Source organism: Mauremys mutica, chromosome 9 (assembly GCF_020497125.1).
Source record: "Mauremys mutica isolate MM-2020 ecotype Southern chromosome 9, ASM2049712v1, whole genome shotgun sequence".
NCBI classification, from domain to species: domain Eukaryota; kingdom Metazoa; phylum Chordata; order Testudines; family Geoemydidae; genus Mauremys; species Mauremys mutica.
Genome location: NC_059080.1, coordinates 78459248 through 78482075, shown reverse-complemented (window position 1 = coordinate 78482075; position 22828 = coordinate 78459248). Strand labels below are relative to the sequence as shown.

The following is a 22828-nucleotide window of genomic DNA, read 5'->3' as shown; positions in this document are numbered from 1 at the left end:
AGCAGTATCTCCTACACAGCTGCAAACCCTCCCAAGTCCTCCTTGGATTTGTCTACAGTACAAGTCTATTGGGGTTTAATCAGGTTGGCTTTCACAGTTTCAATCTTATTTATGGGTTTTGTACTGCCACCCCTCACAGTAGTATCTGAGTTCATTTGTTCTACACTGATCACTAACTCACAATCAGCATTGTGTCAAACACAATACAATTTTATAATATGGCAAGTTCCCCATGTCTGCCATGGGGATGGGAGAAGCCCAACAAAACCCCCAATATCTTGTGGGTATCCTAATATCTGTTTGGATCTTGAGACTCATACAGTTTCATGCAGTCAACCCCCCTTCAATGCCGAACAGGAGGAAAGGAATTTCCTGGCCCTACGGAAGACTAGCACTTTGCCCCAGTAGTATTTGGTTATGGGTATTTGTGTCAACAAAATCAACAGCATCTGTACAGCATGAACTAACTGAGTTCTAAATGCTAGTAACTTGCCTCATTCTGAGGGAAAACAGACATGAGGATAAAAATCCTCAAGGAAGAAACCACAACAGTGCAGGAATTTCTCCTCTTTCCATCTGAGTACAGAGGAGTGCATGGGAAGTGAACAAATGGAGTTTCTCTCTCTTTGGCTGTCAAACACCAAGGCGGCGCTTGCCAATAGTGCTATGTATCATCATCATTTACTATTTGTGTTGCAGTAGCACTTCAGGACCCTAAAAGAGCAATACTGACCCCACTGTGCTAGTCACCCTATGAGCACATAACAAAAAGACAGTCCCTGCCATACAGAGCTTTCAGTCTAATGAAGAGACAACAGGCATATGGGGAAAGCACAAGGTAACGAGATGATTATGAACAGTGTGCTAAGCAGCTGTCTCAGCATACCAGCTTTCTAATCATTGTTGAGGTTTTTGTAGGCATCACAGCAGAGGAGAGCTTTAAGAAGGGATTTGAAGGAGGACAATGAAATAGTTTTATGGATAGTTACAGGGAGCTCCTTTCATGCAGCATAGGACAAAGCAGGTAGGTACTTGCTGGAAAATTTGACAAATGGGCATCTTTGGCAGAATGGAGGCAGAAGTCGATATCGTGATAGCATATGAGATGATATATAGCATGGGGATAGGCCAAAAGGGCCTTAAAAGTGAAGACAAGTAGTTTATGTTTGACAGCGTACGCTGTTTATAAAATTCAACAAAATGAAGCTCTGGGAAATGCTGGTCCTTCTATATTTGGTTCACACACTGGGCAGTAATTGTCTACCAATATCTTATATATAAAACACCGAGCCTAGATAGATAAGTCAGATTGACAGGTTATATAATGTGGTGATCTATTGGGGGAGGTGTTGCACCTGCTCTATGGATAAACAGAAGACAGGTGTCTGCAGGTCTGTCCAGTCAGCACTTTTCATAAGCGTTAAATTCACTGATAGAGAAAAGTGTAACACATTCCTGAGAAATGGAGATTTGATGTATTTAGTTGTTTCAGCAAACTAAACAACTTGCTGACCTAGTTTTGCAAGGAATCTACCACAGTTAAGTAGAGTCTGTCCTCCCCACCCGCAACATATGAATAATCAGATGAGAGAAGCCCTTATTCTTAGGGAAACAAAATTCTTCAGCAAATTTTCCTCACAAATGGATCCTATATATTACCATCATCAATAAATTGGTGATGAAATTGCAACTTATGCCGGGAAAACAATGGAATTTACCCATCGACTTTCTTAGGACTTTGGTGTTGAGTTGGCTTATTTTATTTGCTTTTTATTTATGTACATATTGTGTATATTGTACATCAGGAGCTGCTGTTCATCTCTCTCCCAAATTCGGGCCAATGACGAACACATCCCCAGTGCCTTGCAAGAATGACAAACGTACCATTTTACAAAGGCAGATTGGCAAGAACATATTTCCTAGAAAAAAGTACTACTCCCTAGGAGTCAATAAAAAAAGTATGGCTTGAGACTCAACTGTATATTTGTTGGTGCCAAGGATTTACTTACAGGAAAGATGAAGTTTTTGTTCCAAGAATGTCCAAGAAGCAGATTTTGAAAGATTTTAAAACACAATCAGCAGTAAGGGCTCGATGTGAAAGGGCAGGGCAACAAATCATGCAAGTTTTATATATGAATTTTTCGTAACAGGGATCTGGAAGCCAATTTTATGTTTAAATACTGTTCTTTAGCTCTGATTAAGCCAAGGTTTCTCAAACAAGGGTCGCCACTTGTGTAGGGAAAGCCCCTGGCGGGCCAGGCCGGTATGTTTACCTGCCCCGTCCGCAGGCCCGGCCGATTGCGGCTCCCACTGACCCCAGATCGCCACTCCGGGCCAATGGGGCTGCTGGAAGCGGCGCAGGCCGAGGGACTTACTGGCCATTGTTTCCAGCAGCACCCATTGGCCTGGAGCAGCGATCCGCGGCCAGTGGGAGTCATGATCAGCCGGACCTGTAGACGGGGCAGGTAAACACACTGGCCCGGTCCACTAGGGGCTTTCCCTACACAAGCGGCGACCCTTGTTTGAGAAACCCTAGATTAAGCCATCAGCTTTAGGAGGGACCTGCAGCAGTCTCCAGGAAACTAGGTTCAAGTCGTGCACCTCCCACATACTTACATAGAATATAAGTGTGGTTTTGTGTATAACATTTGTTCATTGCTCTCTATGAAACACCTTAGTAAGTGAAACACCAGAAATTTTTACAGTGTGTTGTTTTGGGGGAGACAGAGGGGGGAGAGAGGAAAAGAGGAAAAAAACACTCCCCCATGTGTGAGAGAGAATGGCTCCCCCAGGAGATTCTGGAATTATTAAATGTAATTAACGTTGTCATTAAACAGCAGAAACAGAGCAAATTTGGTTTACCACCCAGTCTGGCAGTATATTGGATCATGCAGCATGAATGTGAAAAGTTTTTTCAGATTCTCACCTTGAGGGAATTTAGAAACAGTCTAAGGTTATATGCTTTTTAAAAATTATATGTAGCTCCAAGAACAATAAAAGTCTGTTGTATTCTCCTAAAGTACACTGTAATATTGACAATACCAGTATGAAGATTCATAGGAGCCTTCTATTTCAAATTTAGTCTCAGAGTTATAGGAAAGGCATAAACGATGTTAGAAGCTGAACTGCAACTTACCACATTTGCACAACAAAATGACTAACATGTGGGAGGGTCGTAGAGCTCAGGCTCTAGCCCAAGCCTGAATGTCTACACCACAATGAACCAGAGTCAGCTGGCATGGGCCAGTGGTGGAATTTTAATTGCAGTGCAGGCATAGTGTCCATGAGATCTTCTTTATCACCTGTTGAAGTTTTACGCAACACCCAGTTTTATAAGATAAGTGATACGTAACTGAGATCAGAATAGGGCCGTAGGGATTTGTAATCTCTGATGATACTTTCATTTCTGTAGTGTTTTACAAAACTTATTCAATTCTACACATGCTGTCTTTATAAACGGGGCTTGATCCTACTTACATACATTTACATACATTCATTAAACAGATTAGCACAGGGAAGTTAAAGGACATTAAGCAGTAGAGGACCAGCCAATGATTTCATGAGATTTGCAGTAAAATTAAAAAAGGACACACAGACAAAGAGGTTGGTTTGGCAAATAAAGTTTAAAGAATAAATGGCCCTGGTGGAACAGGACTTAGAGTACACGGACCTGCTCTGTGGCAGTAAACAGAGATCAAAATAACCTCAGATGGCTCATAGGCTCCATGCAATTAACTATAATACAAGCTGAAAGAAAGGCTTCCCTCTCCATATTTTGGGGTTTGAACAAACCTGTTGGAAAGGTCTTGTTTGGGCTTGCTGCCTGAGTAGCCGCTGTTGCTGCTGCTGCTGCAGGAGTTTCATCTGGAGCAGCTGCTGCTGAGACGTAATTGCATGTATGGAGGGTGGTTGCATCATGGTGCCAGAACGCCTCTGTAGCATGTTAGACAAGGCTTGTTTTGTGTTCGTTGGAACAAAAGAGCCTGTAGGATCCAATCTGGAACCTAAAAAACATAAAATATAAATGTTTTCCCTGTCTTTTAAAGCAAAAGGGCTGACAGATCACTGTTAATCTGTCTATTCTACTGCATATCAAATACAAATAAATTATGGTAAGAGGTCTGTCTCTTTAAAGGCAGAGAATTGGATTGAGATTAACATTCCCAGCCAGAACAATTAACAGGCAAGCAGGGTTTACAAAAAAGAGCAGAGCACCTTTAAAATAGAGCTTTACTGGAAGTCTATCCATTTTTCTAGGTTCTAATAATGGAGCTGGTGCCCAAAACTGTAATATCTGAGTGCCTCAGATGTGAAGGTGAGAGACGAGACAATGACTGTGTCCAAACACATTCAAAATAACTGTTCAAATTACAAAAGTTTGACACAAGAAAAATGGAAACTAAAGTGCTTGCCCAAAGCAATCAATACAATCCTGAATGGATTATTAAAGGTCATTTAATAAGGGATGATCAGAACCTTTTGAGGAGTACATCGGTGGACATACCTTTCTAGGAAATGTTTCAGAGGGGCAGATCAAAGTAAACGGTCCTAAATTCTAGGCTCTTATGATGGGGTGTGCTTGCCCCACACTTGCCTGGAATAGGTCAATGTAGGCAAGGTGGGTGGGGTTGCAAGTGCTTTGGAGAATAGGATTAAAATTCAAAATGATCTGGACAAACTGCAGAAATGGACAGGATGAAATTCAATACAGACAAATTTAAAGTACTCAATTTAGGAAGGAACAATCAGTTGCACATAGAAAGTCAGAAATGACTGCCTAGGAAAGAGTACTGTGGAAAGGGATCTGGGAGTCTCAGTGGACCACAAGCTAAATATGAGTTAACAATGTTGCAAAAAAAGCAAACATCATTCTGGGCTCCATTAGCAGGAGTGTTGTAAGCAAGACACAAGAAGTAATTCTTCTGCTCTACTCCTTGTTGATTAGGCCTCAAGTGGAGTATTGTGTCCAATTCTAGGCACCACATTTTAGGAAAGATGTGGACAAATCGGAGAAAGTCCATAGAAAAGCAACAAAAATGAGTAAAGGTCTAGAAAACATGACTTCTGAGGGAAGATTGAAAAAAAAGGGGTTTGTTTAGTCTGGAGAAGAGAAGACTGAGGGGGACATGATAACAGTTTTCAAGTACATAAAAGGTTGTTACAAGGAGAAGAGAGGTATGTTGTTCTCGTTAACTTCTGAGGATAGAACAAGATGCAATGCGCTTAAATTGCAACAAAGGTGGTTTAAGATGGACATTAGGAAAAACTTCCTGACTGTCAGGGTAGTTAAGCACTGGAATAAATTGCCTATGGAACTGTGGAATCTCCATCATTGGAGCTTTTTAAGAACAGGTTAGACAAACACCTGTCAGGGATGGTCTAGATAACACTTTGTTGTGCCATGAGTGCAGGGGACTGGACTAGATGACCTCTTGAAGTCCCTTCCAGTCCTATGAGTCTAGGATTAATTTATTAGGCTGGGGGATAGTTACATTGAGATGAGAGCCCTAAATAAGGAAAGCTCCCCTGTGGAGGAACAGGAGGGGGTTCTATAAAACCCAGGAGCTGGTAGCAGAACGAGGGCTGCAGTCAGTCTTTCTGGGATATGGGAGAGAAAGGGATTTGGACCAAAAGAGGAAGGGTTTGTCTAGCAGACCTGGAGATAGAAGTTTAGCTAGGGTGGAGAATGTGAGCCTGGGATAAGAAAGGAAGGAAGTAGTCCAAGAGAAAGGCAGGAAGGTTTGAGATAGTACAGACCTTGGCTGCCGGAGAGAGGCCCATGGACTGGAACCCAGAGTAGTGGGTGGGCCTGGGTTCCTCTACCAGCCAATGAATGAGTGGCACAATCTGGGTAGTGATCTTGAAGGCTATCTGGGATTGCTCATCCCAGTCACTGAGGAAGTGACTTTGCCATGGCAGTGGACTTAAGGACTGCCTGGGATGCCATAGAGGATTTGATAGAATTCTGGAAGTGGAGGACCATTATGACTTGGCTGGAAGGTTATGCCACCAACATGAGGCGCTGCAGCTCCTGTGGAGCCAGAGAGCGACTGCAGAGCGAGATGATGAGCTGGCAAACCATGAGACAAAGACATCAGGCTGAAAGAGCTAATCCCTGGAGAGGCCACGAGGGGGACCCCATGAGTAGCAAACACTGTGACAGCACTATTGTAATACAAATGGATAACAATACATGTATCATTGAGGACCACCCCAGAGAAACAAGGACAACGACTCAAGACCTCTAATCCCAGAGGAAGGTTCTGAAGCATGCCATTCTGTCAAAGGGACAGGGAGAAAGAGAATGCTCTCTGGAGAAATGTAAAATATTGATTATTCCCTGTAACAACCTAAACCATTTAGCCTGCACCTTGTACCTATTTAGATTAGCATGTGCAGAGTTTAAGCCTTACTTATGTTACACAAACTGTTTCTTTTATTTTATATTATTTTTCCTAGTTCTAATATTAATAAATCTTGTTTTACTGAAATCCAGATGATTTTAGAATGTCAGGAATTTCACGCAGATGGTCACAAAGAAGTAAAACAATTTTCAGCTTCTAAGAGGTGGCAGTTATGAAAGTGTGTCTGAAATCTACCCAGCTTTGGAATCTTGGTCAAAATGGCACGGTCTAAGATGTGCTGCTTTCCTCTGGTCCACCAGATACACAGAAGATACCCAAGTTTAAGGGTCAAATTGACAAGAATCTACATACCATACCTGTACTATCAAAATTATGTCGTTTATGATCACTGCGAGTAGAATGGCACAGAAAAATGCCTATTTGAATTATCAGGGAAATTTAGGCATAGCGGATTATATCCCTTCTTTTTTACTCCTTGCAAATGTCCATTTTCCGAAAGGCTCCATTCCCTAAATGGTTATTGTAGATGGTCAATTTGCCACAGTGTGGAGTCTGTGTGTATGAATTAGTTCTGTACCAAAGGTTCAGCCTCGTTGTTCTCTGTGGTGTATAGCTAAGATTGTTTGTCCTCCTCCACACTAGGCTCAGCAACACTCATTTTAGCAACAGTGGGACCCCTAGTGGGTACTGTTTTGGCATTGTTGGGACGCTTAACAGGTACTATGTGAAATCTTATAATGGGTTGAGTTAAAACCCCACTGAAATTGGTAGGTGTAAACTCACTCTTCAATTACCATAACTGTAAGCATACACTCCACCTAAGACAAAAGGTGTGTGATAAACCCATCCAGGAGCTTTTGGTTGAGTATTCTTTTGGTTAGTTGCATGGGTGGTGGGGGAGATCACATAGAAACTGAGGACAGACAAGAACAGATAGAGTCAGACAGCCTCAAGGAGCATTTGAAAGCATAGTGGCTGACCCTGGAAGAGGTTTTGGGGATCAGGGGTGCAGGCTAAAAGAGTGCTCTTGGTGCTGCGAGCAAAAGAATCTGTTTCCTGTTATTTGATTCCTTCTGCATTCAGAGACACGGGACTGTGTACATTCTTTGTAAATAAACAAAACTGTATAAAAGAAAATACCAGACTCCATTTATACTTCCAGTTGGAACAACCTACTAAACCCTGAATTTTGGCTAGCCACTCAGTCCAAAACAGGTAAGAGGAGGATAAGACATGATACAGGGAGATATGACTTCATGCAAATGGAAGAAAGGGAGAGAAATACACATATAAAAGTTATGAGATTGCTTGTTTTGCATGGTATTTATATTAGTGCCATCTCCCTTCCTCCTTTTTCCACCTCTCTCTCCAATTTCTCAACCAAAATCTAATTAGAAGGTTTATAAATAAAAGGCCAAGAAATCTCCATAACTATAATGCAGTAGTACTAGCAGCTCTCAAGTCACACTTGCACCAGCTGAGGTGGGTACAGCTGGATTGTGCCAATAGGTATAGTCTAGCAGTTTGAGATCCCAAGACTGCAAGCCATGAGCTTCTGAGTTCATGACACCAAATGTTTGAAAAATAGCTCTGAAGACTGAAAGTGGTCTATGAATGCTAACTCCTGGTACTGAAGATGATAAAGCGATGTACCGTACAACACATATTTTAATCCTGAAAAATAAAAATTATCCATGACAGTTCATAAACAGAATGTGAGTAATTTTATGACAATCTGCAAAAGAATAAGTCTATCCCACCCTGACATAAGAGAGGCCAAATCTCTCTTATTCTCTGTGTGCTGCCTGACATAAATTAACGTGTGTTTATTATGAAGGAAAACTGACTTCATTTGCAGTTCTCTAACTTCGTCTCCCTAATTTTTACAATTATCATCTAACATTTTCTGGACATTTTTTACCTAGAATAAATAAAATCTACTCATATTTGAATCAGAAAAAATATTTTAGGTTTATATATTTGTAACCAAACTTATACAATTTTTATGTTGTATAATTTTCCTTCATGATGTGGTAGCTATTTTTTATAACATCTAGAGATTTGCTGTATTTCCCCTTAGAGTGTGCAAAATATTTTCATTGGAGATGGACTTGAAATGAAAAACAAAATAATTTACACAAACACACATGGCAAGCAAATGCTAAAGATACATGGCATTTATGTGCCACTTATAACGGACATTGATCAATTTATAACAAACCAAAAATCAGGATTGGACTCGTTTCAAAATACACATCATGAATCAAAGTAACGAGGCAAATACCATTACATTTTTTAAAATTATATTTTCTTATATCTTCCACATTAAACTATTTATCAGCATTCTGCCAAAATTCATCTAACACATCTCGGTGACCTATTTGTGCCCAGTGACAAAACAAAAATGTGATACATTAATGAAGATGATCCTCAAAGTTTTTTAATTAAGAAAGCAAAGCCCTTGTATTAAGTGAACTAAAGGATTAAAACTCAAGGCTTCAGCAGTCACATCATGTTTTGGTGAACAAACTAAAGTAAAAATAAGATATTGCTGTTATTTCAAGAAGTAACATTCTTATTATACAACAAATAACATATCTCCATGTACTTCCAAAGCCTACACATACCTGGTGGAAGGGGCTGGTTCTGAACAAAGAAACTAGGCTGTTGTGGTTGTCCCATAATGTTATAACCCCACAAGGCAGACTGGGGATGATGCATCATTTGAGAGGAAATCGGTGAATAGTTGGGAGGCACTCTGTATAAGTTGTTCTGTGGGTATTCCTTGAACAAACCATAAAAAGGAATGTTACTGACATTCATACCCTACTAACTCATAAATAATGCCAGTTTTCCTACTAAATTATTTAAGGATTGGAGACTGTTCCCATTGTAGTTTACTATGCTGTAAAAAATAGATTGAGTCACAAACTATTCACAGGTAATTAAAAATGACAGCTTCTCTTAAATGCTCCATCCTGTTTCATCTTATAAACAAGTATCTTCTGCATGCTGTAGTTGGCTATAGCACATCAATACAACTGATAGTGTATCAACAGATAACATGGGAAATCCAAAGTGAAACATCACAAAAGGCAAAAAAAACCCAACCTACATTAAAGTTACCACTATTACATCTGTACATAACACATTCACAAGCTAGTCTTAAAGCTTACATACTACCACCACATCTGGACTATAGTATTAAAAACACTTTTATATAAAGAAAAGGTTTCAGAAATTGTGGGTTTGCCATTCAATCATGGGCCTTGGGTGAAAAAAAGATCATACACAGTAGGACCTCAGTCATGAACACCAGAGTTACGAACTGACCAGTCAACCACACACCTCATTTAGAACCAGAAGTACGCAATCAGACAGTACACAGTACAGTACTGTGTTAAATGTAAACTATTAGAAAAAGGGAAAGTTTAAAAAAAGATTTGACAAGGTAAGGAAACCGTTTCTGTGCTTGTTTAATTTAAATTAAGATGGTTAAAAGCAGCATTTTTCTTCTGCATGGTAACGTTTCAAAGCTGTATTAAATTAATGTTCAGTTCTAAACTTTTGAAAGAACATACTGTTTTGTTCAGAGTTATGAATAACCTCTATTCTTTAGGTGTACGTAACTCTGAGGTGCTACTGTAGAAGGGTTAAGTTTGTCACATTAGAGGTTTTCTATACTGTGCATGTGCATTGGGCCTTAGTGTTTACGCGAGTCTAGACAGCAACACCCTCCAACCACATACACAAAACTCAACATAAAACAGGAAAATTTGGTAACAAATTGCAACAAACTGCATGGAAAGTTAAAATGGCATCCATTTATTAGATTCTAGTGACCTATTTCAAGTTGTCCATGTCCCTTTAATACGAACTAGGCCTCAACCAAAGCCCAAGTTCCAAACACACACTGATACTGGGAAGTTTAGAAATGTATCCAAAGTATAACTCAGGTGCTTCTCTAATGAAGCAAGGGAAAAAACAACAACCATGTGTGGGTATGCCTGAATAATTCAGATCCAATCTACAGTAGAACCTCAAAGATACAAACATCAGAGTTACATACTTACCAGTCAACCGGACACCAAGTGGACCCAGAAGTAATCAACCAGGCCGCAGCAGAGACAAAACAAGACAACAACCCCCCTCCCCCCCGCCCCGAAAATTCTGTACTGCCTCAGGGGCTCAGGGCTTCAGCCACGGGGGGACAGTGGGGAAGGGGAGAGGAGCTGCAGCTGCCGGGTGGGGGAGGTCAGGCTCCAAATGGCTTCTGACCCTTGGGAGCACCGGGGCTCAGTGCTTTAGACCCCTGGGAGTGCTGGAGCCCAGGGCTCCAGCCCTGAGGCTCTGTTCTTGGCTTCAGCCCTGCGGAGGATGCCGGGGGCTCAGGGATCTAGCTACGAGGGGGAGTGCCAGTTTTAGCTGAAACTGAGAGCAGAGCCGTGGGGAGCCCTGAGCCTTGGCAACCGCTCCCCCACCCCTACCTTGGGGTGGAAGCCAGGAACGAAGGCTACCCCCCATGAGGTTAAAACCTGGAATGGAGCTGCAGGGCTGAAGCCCCACTCCCCAGCGTTCCCCCCAGGTCTAAAGCCCTGAGCCCTGGTTCTCCCGCATTCCAGAAGCCCTGAGCCTCCTGCCCAGAGCCCCGCCATCCTGAGTGTCAGAAACCCCGACACCTCCCGCACCCAGCCCAGAGCCCTGACCTCCCCTACCCTGCAGCCCCAACCTACCCTATGGTGGAAGTCCATAAGTCTTATTCGGGGTTATGAACATTTCAGAGTTATGAACAACCTCCATTCCTGAGGTGCCCATAACTCTGAGGTGCTACTGTAGTATGTTTCAGTAGATTTCATAATAATTTTCAAGTATTATTAATTTACAGTGCATTCCTATACATCAATCCTTTAGGCAGGCTTGTCTGGTAACATTTTGTCTTATTGCTTAATTTTTTACCATTTCCTCTCTTCTTAGCACTTGATCTTGCAAATTGCTGAGCAACTTCTGTAGGTAGTGAAGACAAGCACACGTTGCAGCAAAAAGCTTTTACCTGGTTACTTGTTTAATGCTGTAGATTTAGTCACTTACATCTGCTCTTGAGGTTGATTTTATCTTTCTTTTCCTGCCTTTTGTTTTCTTCTCTTCGTCTGTGGTAGGCTTTCCCTGATCTGACAGCTCTGCTGACTTCCTTTCTGGTTCCTGAGAAACGGGTGTAGTAGGCTCTTCTTCCTCCTCCTCTGGAGGAAGTGATAAGGGCTCGAGGTAGTAGCTCCGTGGCTTGGGCTTGGGATGTGTGTGGTATAGGAGAAGATGCTGCTGCTCCTCATACTTTATCACTTTCCTATCAACACGAACTGTACCAAACCAAGCCCAGGAGAGTGGGGCAGGATTTTTATGACCCTCAAATAAATCCCAAGAGGACACTTTCTGTTTTGTTGATACCTGAAGACCCTGTTTTGAAATACAAAAGAACACCAGCATTCTTAAAATGATATCTTAACAAAATAATGTGAAATACCTGCATTTGTGTACTATGGTTAAAACCATTCTGAAAGGTATTTTTCCATGAGGTTGAGAATTCTCGATCTACCAAGAACATCCATTTCTCCTCTCAACTTGGTAACATTATGACCATTTTAAGCGTGACTATGCATAGAAAGACCAGCTGTTGTGTTTTTTTAAGGAAGGTACATTGAAACAGAAGTACAGTACTTCCATAAGTTTCAGATACAGTCAGACACTAAAAAATTATATCAAACTGTTTATTTGACTTTCATATGCATGAGAAAGTCATAATAAAACTGAGATGTTATGGTAAACATTTACTCTTGCCTGTTTCTTATCTATGGAGTCAAATCCTGCAATTTTGTTTCCTTTGGTGTCAATCAAAGATCCCATTGGCTCACAGGTGATAATGTCACACGTCTGTTTTGGCAAAGGTAGCAACTGGCGAACTTTGTCAATACTTTCCGAACACTTGTCTCCTAGCTCTTTCTAACAAAAAAGAGAAGTTAAAATGTTACAATGCTTTCACAATTCAAAAGACAGCAAGTTCTCAGATGAATCACTTCCTTGTACTTTTACTAAATATAATCAAGTGTTTTAGCTTGGCCTTTGTTGCACCTATAAATTGCCTTGTGCACTTCCTTTTTATTTGAACAGAACACTGAAGACAAACAGGATTTAAGTGAAATGCTGATTTAAAAGTCTCAAACATGGCTAACAGTATGATGATACTCCTTCAGGTATTGCTAGGGCACTTGTTGCTGAAATCTCTTTTCCTTTCAACCGCCCTGACAATAAAACTGATAAGATTAAAAGATGGGCCTAAAATGTGATTTAACAGGAGTGCAGTTAAAAATCAGAGGTCCAAAACTTACTTTCAACTTTTTCACTAAATTCATGTATGCCCTTTTGTTCTCTTCAGACCCCCCTTGGGATGCATTTGATAGGTCAGAGGCTAAAGTTCCATTGATGAGAACACCCAGCATATCAAGCACAGTTGTGAATAATTCACTAAGAGGTAAAGAGACAAGTATTATGTTGCATCTTGAAGAGCAATACTGACACATCTTGTTAACTCAACATTTAAAATTCTATTATGTTTATAGTAACATGATTGTCAATACATCTCGGAAATAGATTATGGCAAAGACTTCAGACACTTATTTAGGCATATGGGACCAGATTTTTCAAGCATATTGTGCATACACATGAACTCCAGGGAGCTTGTACAACCCCTGTACACATGCAGATGCATGTTCAAATATGTGCACACAAATATTTGCAAATCGAGAGCCACTGTAGATTGTAACATCACATAAATTGCCGGCATAAATGGTCATTAGAAAAAATAGGACCTGATTCAGGAAAGCACTTAAGCACATGCTTAAATGCATCCCTATTCAGAACAGTATTTAAGGAAGTACTTTATTTTAAATTCTTGCTTAAGAGCTATCCTTCCTAGGAGTGCTGCCCCAAATCAGGGCTGTAACTACAACAAACACCTCAATATGACTGACTATCTGGATTTTCATTGAAAGCATTATAGATATTAATGAATTATTGAATTATAATAAGAGTAACATACTTGTTGGTTTGCATATCGACAGTTCCTGAAGTAATAATCTGAAGCAGGAGAAGTGCCCAGTCTGTAGTCCACTGTGTGCTTCTCTGCACAGTGTCAAACATTCCACCCACCTACAGGCAAAATAACAGAACAGAGAACTCAAATACATACATGTATATCTTTGAATATTTATTAGTTACAATATATATGATGGCTTTTTTCTCTACTGAATAATGTATACATTAACTTGATAAATTCTTTGGCAAAAAGACTTGATTCTCCCTGCCTCAACACAACACTGCACAAAAGTGCTGAAAAATGAAAGATCAGCCACATCAGTCTTAACAAATTTAACGCTCGATCCAACACCCACTGAGGTCAATGGAAAGATTCTCACTGATTTCAAATGGTGTTGAATCATATCCTTAAAGGGTATCACTTTTCTTTGTCCAAAATTAGACTAAAAATAGTTAATGTTGCTGCTGTTGAAAGATCTGAAGGATATTATCGATCAAACATGTGCTCAGTGACACTGGCTCACAGTTAGATTGGAATGGCTGAAACTAGTCTGATGTCTTTTCCATGGGAAGCACATGTCCCTCACATCCCAGTTGTTGAAGAGCTGGGACTCCATGGCCAATGCCCTGTCAATCAACCTCCTCATAAGAACATAAGAAAGGCCGTACTGGGTCAGACCAAAGGTCCATCTAGCCCAGTATCTGTCTACCGACAGTGGCCAATGCCAGGTGCCCCAGAGGGAGTGAACCTAACAGGCAATGATCAAGTGATCTCTCTCCTGCCATCCATCTCCATCCTCTGACGAACAGAGGCTAGGGACACCATTCTTACCCATTCTGGCTAATAGCCATTTATGGACTTAGCCACCATGAATTTATCCAGTCCCCTTTTAAACATTGTTATAGTCCTAGCCTTCACAACCTCCTCAGGTAAGGAGTTCCACAAGTTGACTGTGCGCTGCGTGAAGAAGAACTTCCTTTTATTTGTTTTAAACCTGCTGCCTATTAATTTCATTTGGTGACCCCGAGTTCTTGTATTAATCTCTCATCAAGATTAGAGTGGAGGTAGGATTGTTGCTAACTTCTGGTCTGAAGCCACAAACTAGGAAGATACTTAATAATTAAATCTTTATTTGTTGCTTCTCTCACTATAGACACAATTCAGTCTTACTCAGTAAAGTCTAAAGCTTTAAAGATCACTGCTTCCACACTGGCTCTTCTGTACAAGGAATGTTCTTATTATTTGCAGAGTAACAGTCCTAAGTCCCAATCATGCACCCACTGAAGTCCACATTACTTGTGACATTGACTTAAATAGGAGAAGGACTGGACCTGTAGGTTGTAGAGGTGCACAGCATTGCACCTTCTTTCTTGGCTAAAACCTGCTGCCTGATTATACCCAGTTGTTCTGTTTTATTTTGGGGCTTCCTCATTTTGTATTTACATGCTGCTTCTAAGCACTGGCTATTCTGCTGTGCTCAGCATTTATTTGGAGTTACATTAAAATAAAGAAAATGCTCTTAGGCCACCTCTCATTAACTTTTACATAGCAGTTGGTGGTCTAGGTAGAACTGTAAACGCTGACTTTGAAATTTAGACATGCAGCTGCCACATGTGGCTGAATATTCTAATTATGGTTGAGATTTTCTGAGCCTGTGACAAGTGCATGTTTAAAAAAAAAAAAAAAAAAGTCTGTTTTATATCAAGATATAGTGACCAAATAGGTAAAGACTATGGCTTTCAGCTTAAAAAAAAAAGGTAGCACATTTGTGACATTCTCCAATGATATTGCAGGGAAGGGAAACAAGGAAAAGAGGGAAGAAAGGACAAGAGAAAAGGGGAAAAAAAGTTGAATCTGCTAGGGACTTTGCTATTGCGATTTGATTTTATGTAGAAGGTGCTAAGATACCATGGTGATGGGCAGCAGTACAAAACCCAATAGACAGGCAGTCAGACTTCGTTACTCTGCATCTCTCTTGCGTCTTACCATCAACTGCAAACTAATTTCTGTCAATGGCTATTTTCAAATTTCGATACTATAAATATGAAGGGAAATATATTCATGCATCTTTCTTACCAAATTAAGACGTAGTTGTAAGGCTTCATGCATCATCTGCCTAGCTTTAACATCATCCTGGTATCGTTCTTCCCTCCAGTTACTTAGGATCTAAGAACAACAGCCATTTGAATAAAAGTAGGTTTTCCCCATTTAACTGTTAAATATTTCTACCCATCACTTTTTGATTCGGTCCTCTTATTTACAAAGAACTATGGAAGAATTTTCTCACTTTTAATCTTCATGCCTTTATTGAACTTGGGCTTGATAATTTCCTCCCCATTTAATGTTTATATCTACAAAGAGCTGGAATAGATGTGATACTTATTTGTTAGCTTCAACCATGAGGCTATATCTTACTACTCTTCCTTCAAAGAGAAAATCAGCAGTTTTGTCATCCACTCTGTTAAAAGAATAATTTCCCCCAAACATCATAGCACCATGGGCTAGACACATGGAACTCAGACAGCTGCTGTTGCTCCTCCATTCTGTCCTAATGGACACCACAGATCAACAAAGACAGGATTGCACAGAAGAGAGTGTAAGTCAGAGCTTAGATGGATTTAGATGAGAACCTATAAAAATAATTTAAAAAAAAATTGGGGATAAATTATTACCAAAAATATTAGTATCTATTTCTAATTATGCATTTACTCAAGAAAGAGACAATTTTTCCAGAAAAATCTAAGTTTTTATATTATAATCTCAGGAGACATGAAGGACTGGGAGGGATTTCCCTGTCATGAAAACAATCTACCATTGCTTCTCAGAAAAGGTCTGAAATCAGACCCTGGATTTTTGTTCTATTATTTTTAGAAACACTTTAAGAAAGTTATTGGTCAGTGCAAAGGGAAAAATTATTTTTAAATTGCTATTAAAGGAACATTTACTCATTCTTATGAGCGGATAAACTAAAGTTCTCTTCATCTTTGATTCTTCCTTCATTTGATGATTCATTTCTGAAAATCAGTGTGTTGAACCTTTAGAACTTTCCCAGGTTTGCATGATCCGATACACATAAAACTGATGGCACAAGTATCAAATGGAGGGTGCTCAGTATTGTGTGTTTGTTTTACCTGATTAACTTGATTTTGCAGTGATGTTAGAAGCCCTTCCCGTTGCTCATCCTGTCCCTTAAGGCAAGTAAGTACCAAAGAAAGGAAAGGTTGCTGACTCAAAAGAGACATGCTTTAAAAGAGACAAAACACATAAGATTCAATTAGTAAGGTTATTTTGATACTTCCCGTCTCCATTCCCTTCCTTCCCTATAATTTCCCCCTAACGAGAATGCTGCTCAGATCTATCTTGGTTTCTGTTTTAATAAATTACAGCCTCACAAGGCAGAAATTAAACAAAGTGTAAAGCAGACAGTGTATAAAGTGGGCCAATCCAAGCATGAAGGGACAAATCCAGAAGTCTTTACTTGGAACCTACATTTGTGGTGCTGAACCCCTCAACTCCTGGTTCAGTCAATAGGAGATGAAGAGGCACAGCACCTTGCAGGAGACACTCAAGCCTTACTCTGGAAAACATGAGCCATTTTTAATCTATGTTAACTAACCCGTGTTAAAATGCTCATGAACATGCAGCAGGTGTAGTTTTAATCCATGTTAGCTGGGCAAGATAAACCGCAGACTCCTCCTGAAAGTTTATCTCATTCCGCTAAAATGGATTAAAATTACACCGGCCTTGTCCTCACTAGGATTTTAACAGGTATATTTTAACTAAAGCTAACTACCCCGTGTTAAAATCCTAGTGAAGACAAGGCAGTTGTAGTTTTAATCCATGCTAGTGGGTCCTGGTAAATTGTTCACGGATTTTAACCAAGGTTAGTTAACATGAATGAAAAATATAACATTTTCCCCGAGTGAAGACACAGCTGCAATAAAACTACCACTAAAGGGTATAGGTACTGTGTCAGAGTAAGAACATCAAGACCCAGTCCAATGGGCTATATATTAAGATATATTCCAAACAGAAATTAACATAAATTTGGAAAGAAGAAAAAAAAATAAAAACAAACTTCAGCAGAGACTTTTTCATTCATATAAATTCAAAACGCGATTATTTTACCAGTGTTTTAAGCTACGTCTGCACTATAATCAAGGGATGTGATTCTCCTGCTTGGGTATACATTAGGGTTCCCAACTCTGGTTGGACATATTCCTGGAGATTTCAGCAGATGACAATCTTTAATTAAAGATAAATATTAAATTCCTGGAGATTCCAGGACAACCATAGAATATCAGGGTTGAAAGGGACCTCAGGAGGTCATCTAATCCAACCTCCTGCTCAGAGCAGGACCAATCCCCAGACAGATTTTTGCCCCAGATCCCTAACTGGCCCCCTCAAGGATTAAACTCACAACCCTGGGTTTAGCAGGCCAATGCTCAAACCACTGAGCTATCACTCCACCCTGGAGGGTTGGCAACCCTAGTACATATACATGTTAGCTTTCATCAAGCTATCGTGAGTATAAATAGCAGTATAGTCATGGTTGCAGGGCTAGAGACAGTGGCGTACATAGTACATAGCCACCAGTTTCAGGCAGCTTTGCTATTTATACTTGTGCTAGCTCAATGACACTTAGCGAGAGTATATGTATAACAAGCAGAGGAATCACACCCCTACCTCATAATGTTGACATAGCTTTAGCTGTGTAACACTCACTGAAAGTTCTGTACACCATTATATAGAGGTGTACTTAAATGTACATATTCATTTCAACATCTATGTACAACTGTTCAACAGCTGTATTTGGCATTTTTGCTCTTATAATTCAGAGGATAAGTAGCTAGAAGGGTCAGAAAAACTCCAAAGCTATATTTAAAAAAAAAAAAAAAAGCAATGCAGAAAATCTTTTCTATTGAAAGCATAAGTCAAAGTGTGATTTTGGCCAGAGTAGTAGCAACCTCCCTGGAGGGAGGCAAGAGAGGGCAGTTATTTGGGGGTATTAAATATGTATCCATTTCACATCCCTTTATTACTGAAATTTGCATAATATTTAAACAACAGACTCCAGTACACCCATCCAGAAATCTTTCCACCACTCCCTCCACTCCCCCTTGAAACTGACTGTTTTAGATAAAATGGAACCAGAATCTGAACCACTTCTGATTGGGGGATTTGCAACACCAAAAAGGTGACCGATGAGATTTGCAACAGCAAAAAGACAGCCTCCCCAGCACACCTCTGCTTTCAACATGCCTTCTGAAATCGCATACAAACATTTTCAAAGGTTGTACCTTTTTTGCTTTTGTCTATCTCTCTCCTTCTTTGAGGATGATCCCAAATGCTGACCTTTCTCCAGCTCTTCTCCAGCTGCTTTCAGGACCCTACCCTGAACTGAGGTAGGCAGTTTTGCAATCAAGGGAGCCACCAACCATACGCCTCGACGTTCAGAAGAGCTAAAAGCAGAATCACAAACTTATTTCATCCAAAATCTCAATCTACTCTTCACATCATTCTCAGTCACTGTAACCAATGCAATGAGACAGATGATATAGTTTTTCTGGAATAGTTAGCATTTGCTGAGGAGCCACAAATGCTACATTCCAAAAATTCAGGGATAACACCAATTTTACTGTTGAACAAAAGTAAAAAAAACAGTAACCTTCAGGTAACATTTCCTGAACATTCCCATTTCAAGTGCAAAAAGCCTTTATAATTTTCAAAAATTTTCTTTTCATTCTATGCATTAACAACCATTATGTCAGTTAAAATAATTAAAATGGTGCTACACAAAAATACCTTAGGAATGTCTTTTTACCATTCTGTCTTGTATTACTTGTGTCAGCATTTCCAACAGAGTTTGGATTGAAGAGGCCTATACCAGAGTTAGAAGAGTTATTGTTTAGATCAGCGGATTGCTGAAACACCTCTATTGTCGCCTTTGCAATATTATCCAACAAGCTGTTCATTTCAGCCACAGACCCAGAACCCTACAGTGAAACATAAGTAAACTAGCATATTCATGGTATGTTTGCTCATGGGCTAGGTTCAAATTTTACATACTTTATTAAATTAAATATTTTATAAGTACATTAAAAGAACCAAATACTTACAGGCTCCTTCATGCACTGTTTGATCATTAGCTGGAGCTCCAACCAAGATTGCCTGAGAGTCCATTGATCTAAGTTCTGAGTAAAATTATTAAAATGAAAAACGTGTGTCAAGTTTATTGTAGAAATTTTTTTAACTCTCAATTGGAACAATTAAAATCACATCACTACAGTAGATTATCACACTGTTCTTTAAAACTTTGGAAGCTGTAAGTTTTTCAAAGCAATTCGAGGACCTATCAGTCCAATCGTTATCCCTTTGCATTCTCCCTACCCCCAAAATCAGCTCATCAACATTTTTAACCAGTTCAAATTTTCTGATGCAGCAAGGGCTGTTCATTACAAATTGTACTGTGTTCAGACAAAACTATCAAAAACTGAATTCACTTACACGATGGTTTGTCATCAATGCAGACCAAATCAAGTTCAACATTATGTCACCTAAATATGATTAAACTATAATCCCAACAGGGTTTGATCATAATTATCTGATGTGAGGATTAATATAATTTGACCTTGTCAACACGGGCCAACATCATGTTAGCTAACTCAATTCTTCACAATGGTATTCAAACATGATACAATTTTTTAGTGAAGACATGTCCAGAGAGGAAGTAGATGGTAAAAACAACCCACTAGACTTGAAATCACTGTTGTAACAAAGTAAACATAATTCTATATTCTTCTAAACATTGTCCTGTAGTTAATGTGTTCTTGGCTTTAGTACCTCCTACTATTTACATACAGTCATTTGGATGCAATGGGAGTTCCTGATCTTCTTATGTATTGCATATGAAATTAACACCACAAATGTGATGTAGTGAAAGTAATCCACTGTATCTATCCTGGAAGTGGTAATTACATGGCTGATATCATGCTGTCAGTTATGTTTTCTAGGGTGCTCTGTAAGTGGTTATTTTCCACTATCAAATTTTATATTAGAGTAAAAAACAAGAACCTGAGTGGGTGAATAAACAATTTCTAAATCAAATCAATGCCAAAAATAAAGCCACCTCTCAACTATTGTAGATTGTTAATTGAGAGGAGATTATTTACCCATTGACATACGGGGGCTTTACACATGTGCAGTAATTTCCAAAAGTGTTTTTCATTTATTTTCCCCACATCAATAGGGGAAACAGAACCTCGAGGTAATTCCATTATTAGGATGGGATTTACCATCTGAAGAATGGATAGGGGGTTTGGTCCCTGTCCACTGCCTACCATGCTAATATTGTTTCTTGTTTCCTTGTATTCCCTCATTTGTCCATATCCAGCCATTGTCTTTTCTTATACATAGATTATAAGCTCTTTGGGGCAGGGATGGTCTTTTTGTTCTGTGTTTGTACAGCTCCTAGCACAATGGGATCCTGGTGGATGACTAGGGCTCCTAGGCACTATGGTAACACAAATAATAAATAACAAAGATATTTGGGGATTGGCTGGAGTTCAGGGCTGTGTGTGCAAAACCCTGTGACTCTGCACTGGCTCAGGTATTCTGCAACAGAGCTGTTCTGCCAGCAATGGCTCCACTCACTGCTGCCCTGGAACCTACGTCAAAGACAGCACAGAGATTGTTTTTACCTAACAGTTAATACAGGCCCAGAATTGATTCACTTTTCACTGGATTCCCTGGTGATTGCTAGGATGGGGTGTGAGTGATTAGAGTAGTGTCCCTGTCTTTTCCACAAATAGATCCCTGACTCCTCTGGAGAACCCTCTATGGTATTGGATGTGGGAGATGCTGAGGAGACATCAGACCACTTTCTCTTTTCCATGAAGGATTGGGACCCTTTTCACATAGACTCATAGACTTTAAGGTCAGAAGGGATCATTATGATCATCTAGTCTGACCTCCTGCACAATGCAGGCCACAGAATCTCACCCACCCACCCAGGTAACAAACCCCTAACCTATGTCTGAGTTACTGAAGTCCTCAAATTGTGGTTTGAAGACCTCAAGCTGCAGAGAATCCTCCAGCAAGGGACCTGTGCCCCATGCTGCAGAGGAAGGTGAAAAACCTCCGGGCCTCTGCCAATCTGCCCTGGAGGAAAATTCCTTCCCGACCCCAAATATGGCGATTAGTTAAACCCGGAGCATGTGGGCAAGACTCACCAGCCAGCACCCAGGAAAGAATTCTCTGTAGTAACTCAGATCCCAACCCATCTAACATCCAATCACAGACCACTGGGTACACTTACCTGCTGATAATCAAAGACCAATTGCCAAATTAATTGCCAAAATGAGGCTATCCCATCATACCATCCCCTCCATAAACTTATCAAGCTTAGTCTTGAAGCCAGATATGTCTTTTGCCCCCACTACTCCCCTTGGAAGGCGGTTCCAGAACTTCACTCCTCTAATGGTTAGAAACCTTCATCTAATTTCAAGTCTAAACTTCCTAGTGTCCAGTTTATATCCATTTGTTCTTGTGTCCACATTGGTACTAAGCTTAAATAATTCTTCTCCTTCCCTAATATTTATCCCTCTAATATATTTATAAAGAGCAATCATATCCCCCATCAACCTTCTTTTGGTTAGGCTAAACAAGCCAAGCTCTTTGAGTCTCCTTTCATAAGATAGGTTTTCCATTCCTCGGATCATCCTAGTAGCCCTTCTCTATACCTGTTCCAGTTTGAATTCATCCTTCTTAAACATGGGAGACCAGAACTGCACACAGTATTCCAGATGAGGTCTCACCAGTGCCTTGTACTAACACCTCCTTATCTTTGCCGGAAATACCTCGCCTGATGCATCCTAAAACTGCATTCGCTTTTTTTAATGGCCATTTCATATTGGCGGCTCATAGTCATCCTGTGATCAACCAATACTCCGAGGTCCTTCTCCTCCTCTGTTACTTCCAACTGATGTGTTCCCAATTTATAACCAAAATTCTTGTTATTAATCCCTAAACGCATGACCTTGCACTTTTCACTATAAAATTTCATCCTATTACTATTACTCCAGTTTACAAGGTCATCCAGATCTTCCTGTATGATATCCCGGTCCTTCTCTGTGTTAGCAATACCTCCCAGCTTTGTGTCATCCGCAAACTTTATTAGCACATTCCCACTTTTTGTGCCAAAGTCAGTAATAAAAACATTAAATAAGATTAGCCCCAAAACGGATCCCTGAGGAACTCCACTAGTAACCTCCTTCCAGCCTGATAGTTCACCTTTCAGTATGACCCGTTGTAGTCTCCCCTTTAACCAGTTCCTTATCCACCTTTCAATTTTCATATTGATCCTCATCTTTTCCAA

The 22828-nt window shown here is 40.0% G+C and overlaps 1 protein-coding gene across 3 annotated transcripts in view; it reads right to left on the bottom strand.

The window, feature by feature from the left end:
* The window catches only part of MED12L (mediator complex subunit 12L), a 300960-nt gene that overhangs the window by 33910 nt on the left and 244222 nt on the right, over positions 1–22828 (bottom strand). For all 3 annotated transcript variants that reach the window (XM_045029734.1, XM_045029735.1, XM_045029736.1), the window contains 11 exons: positions 19572–19646; positions 19258–19448; positions 18753–18914; positions 16584–16695; positions 15529–15618; positions 13456–13565; positions 12746–12881; positions 12198–12359; positions 11454–11816; positions 8993–9149; positions 3793–4004 (listed from right to left, as the gene is read on the bottom strand). In XM_045029734.1, the coding sequence (XP_044885669.1) occupies positions 3793–4004; positions 8993–9149; positions 11454–11816; positions 12198–12359; positions 12746–12881; positions 13456–13565; positions 15529–15618; positions 16584–16695; positions 18753–18914; positions 19258–19448; positions 19572–19646 (1770 nt within the window). The remainder of the gene's footprint in view (positions 1–3792; positions 4005–8992; positions 9150–11453; positions 11817–12197; positions 12360–12745; positions 12882–13455; positions 13566–15528; positions 15619–16583; positions 16696–18752; positions 18915–19257; positions 19449–19571; positions 19647–22828) is intronic.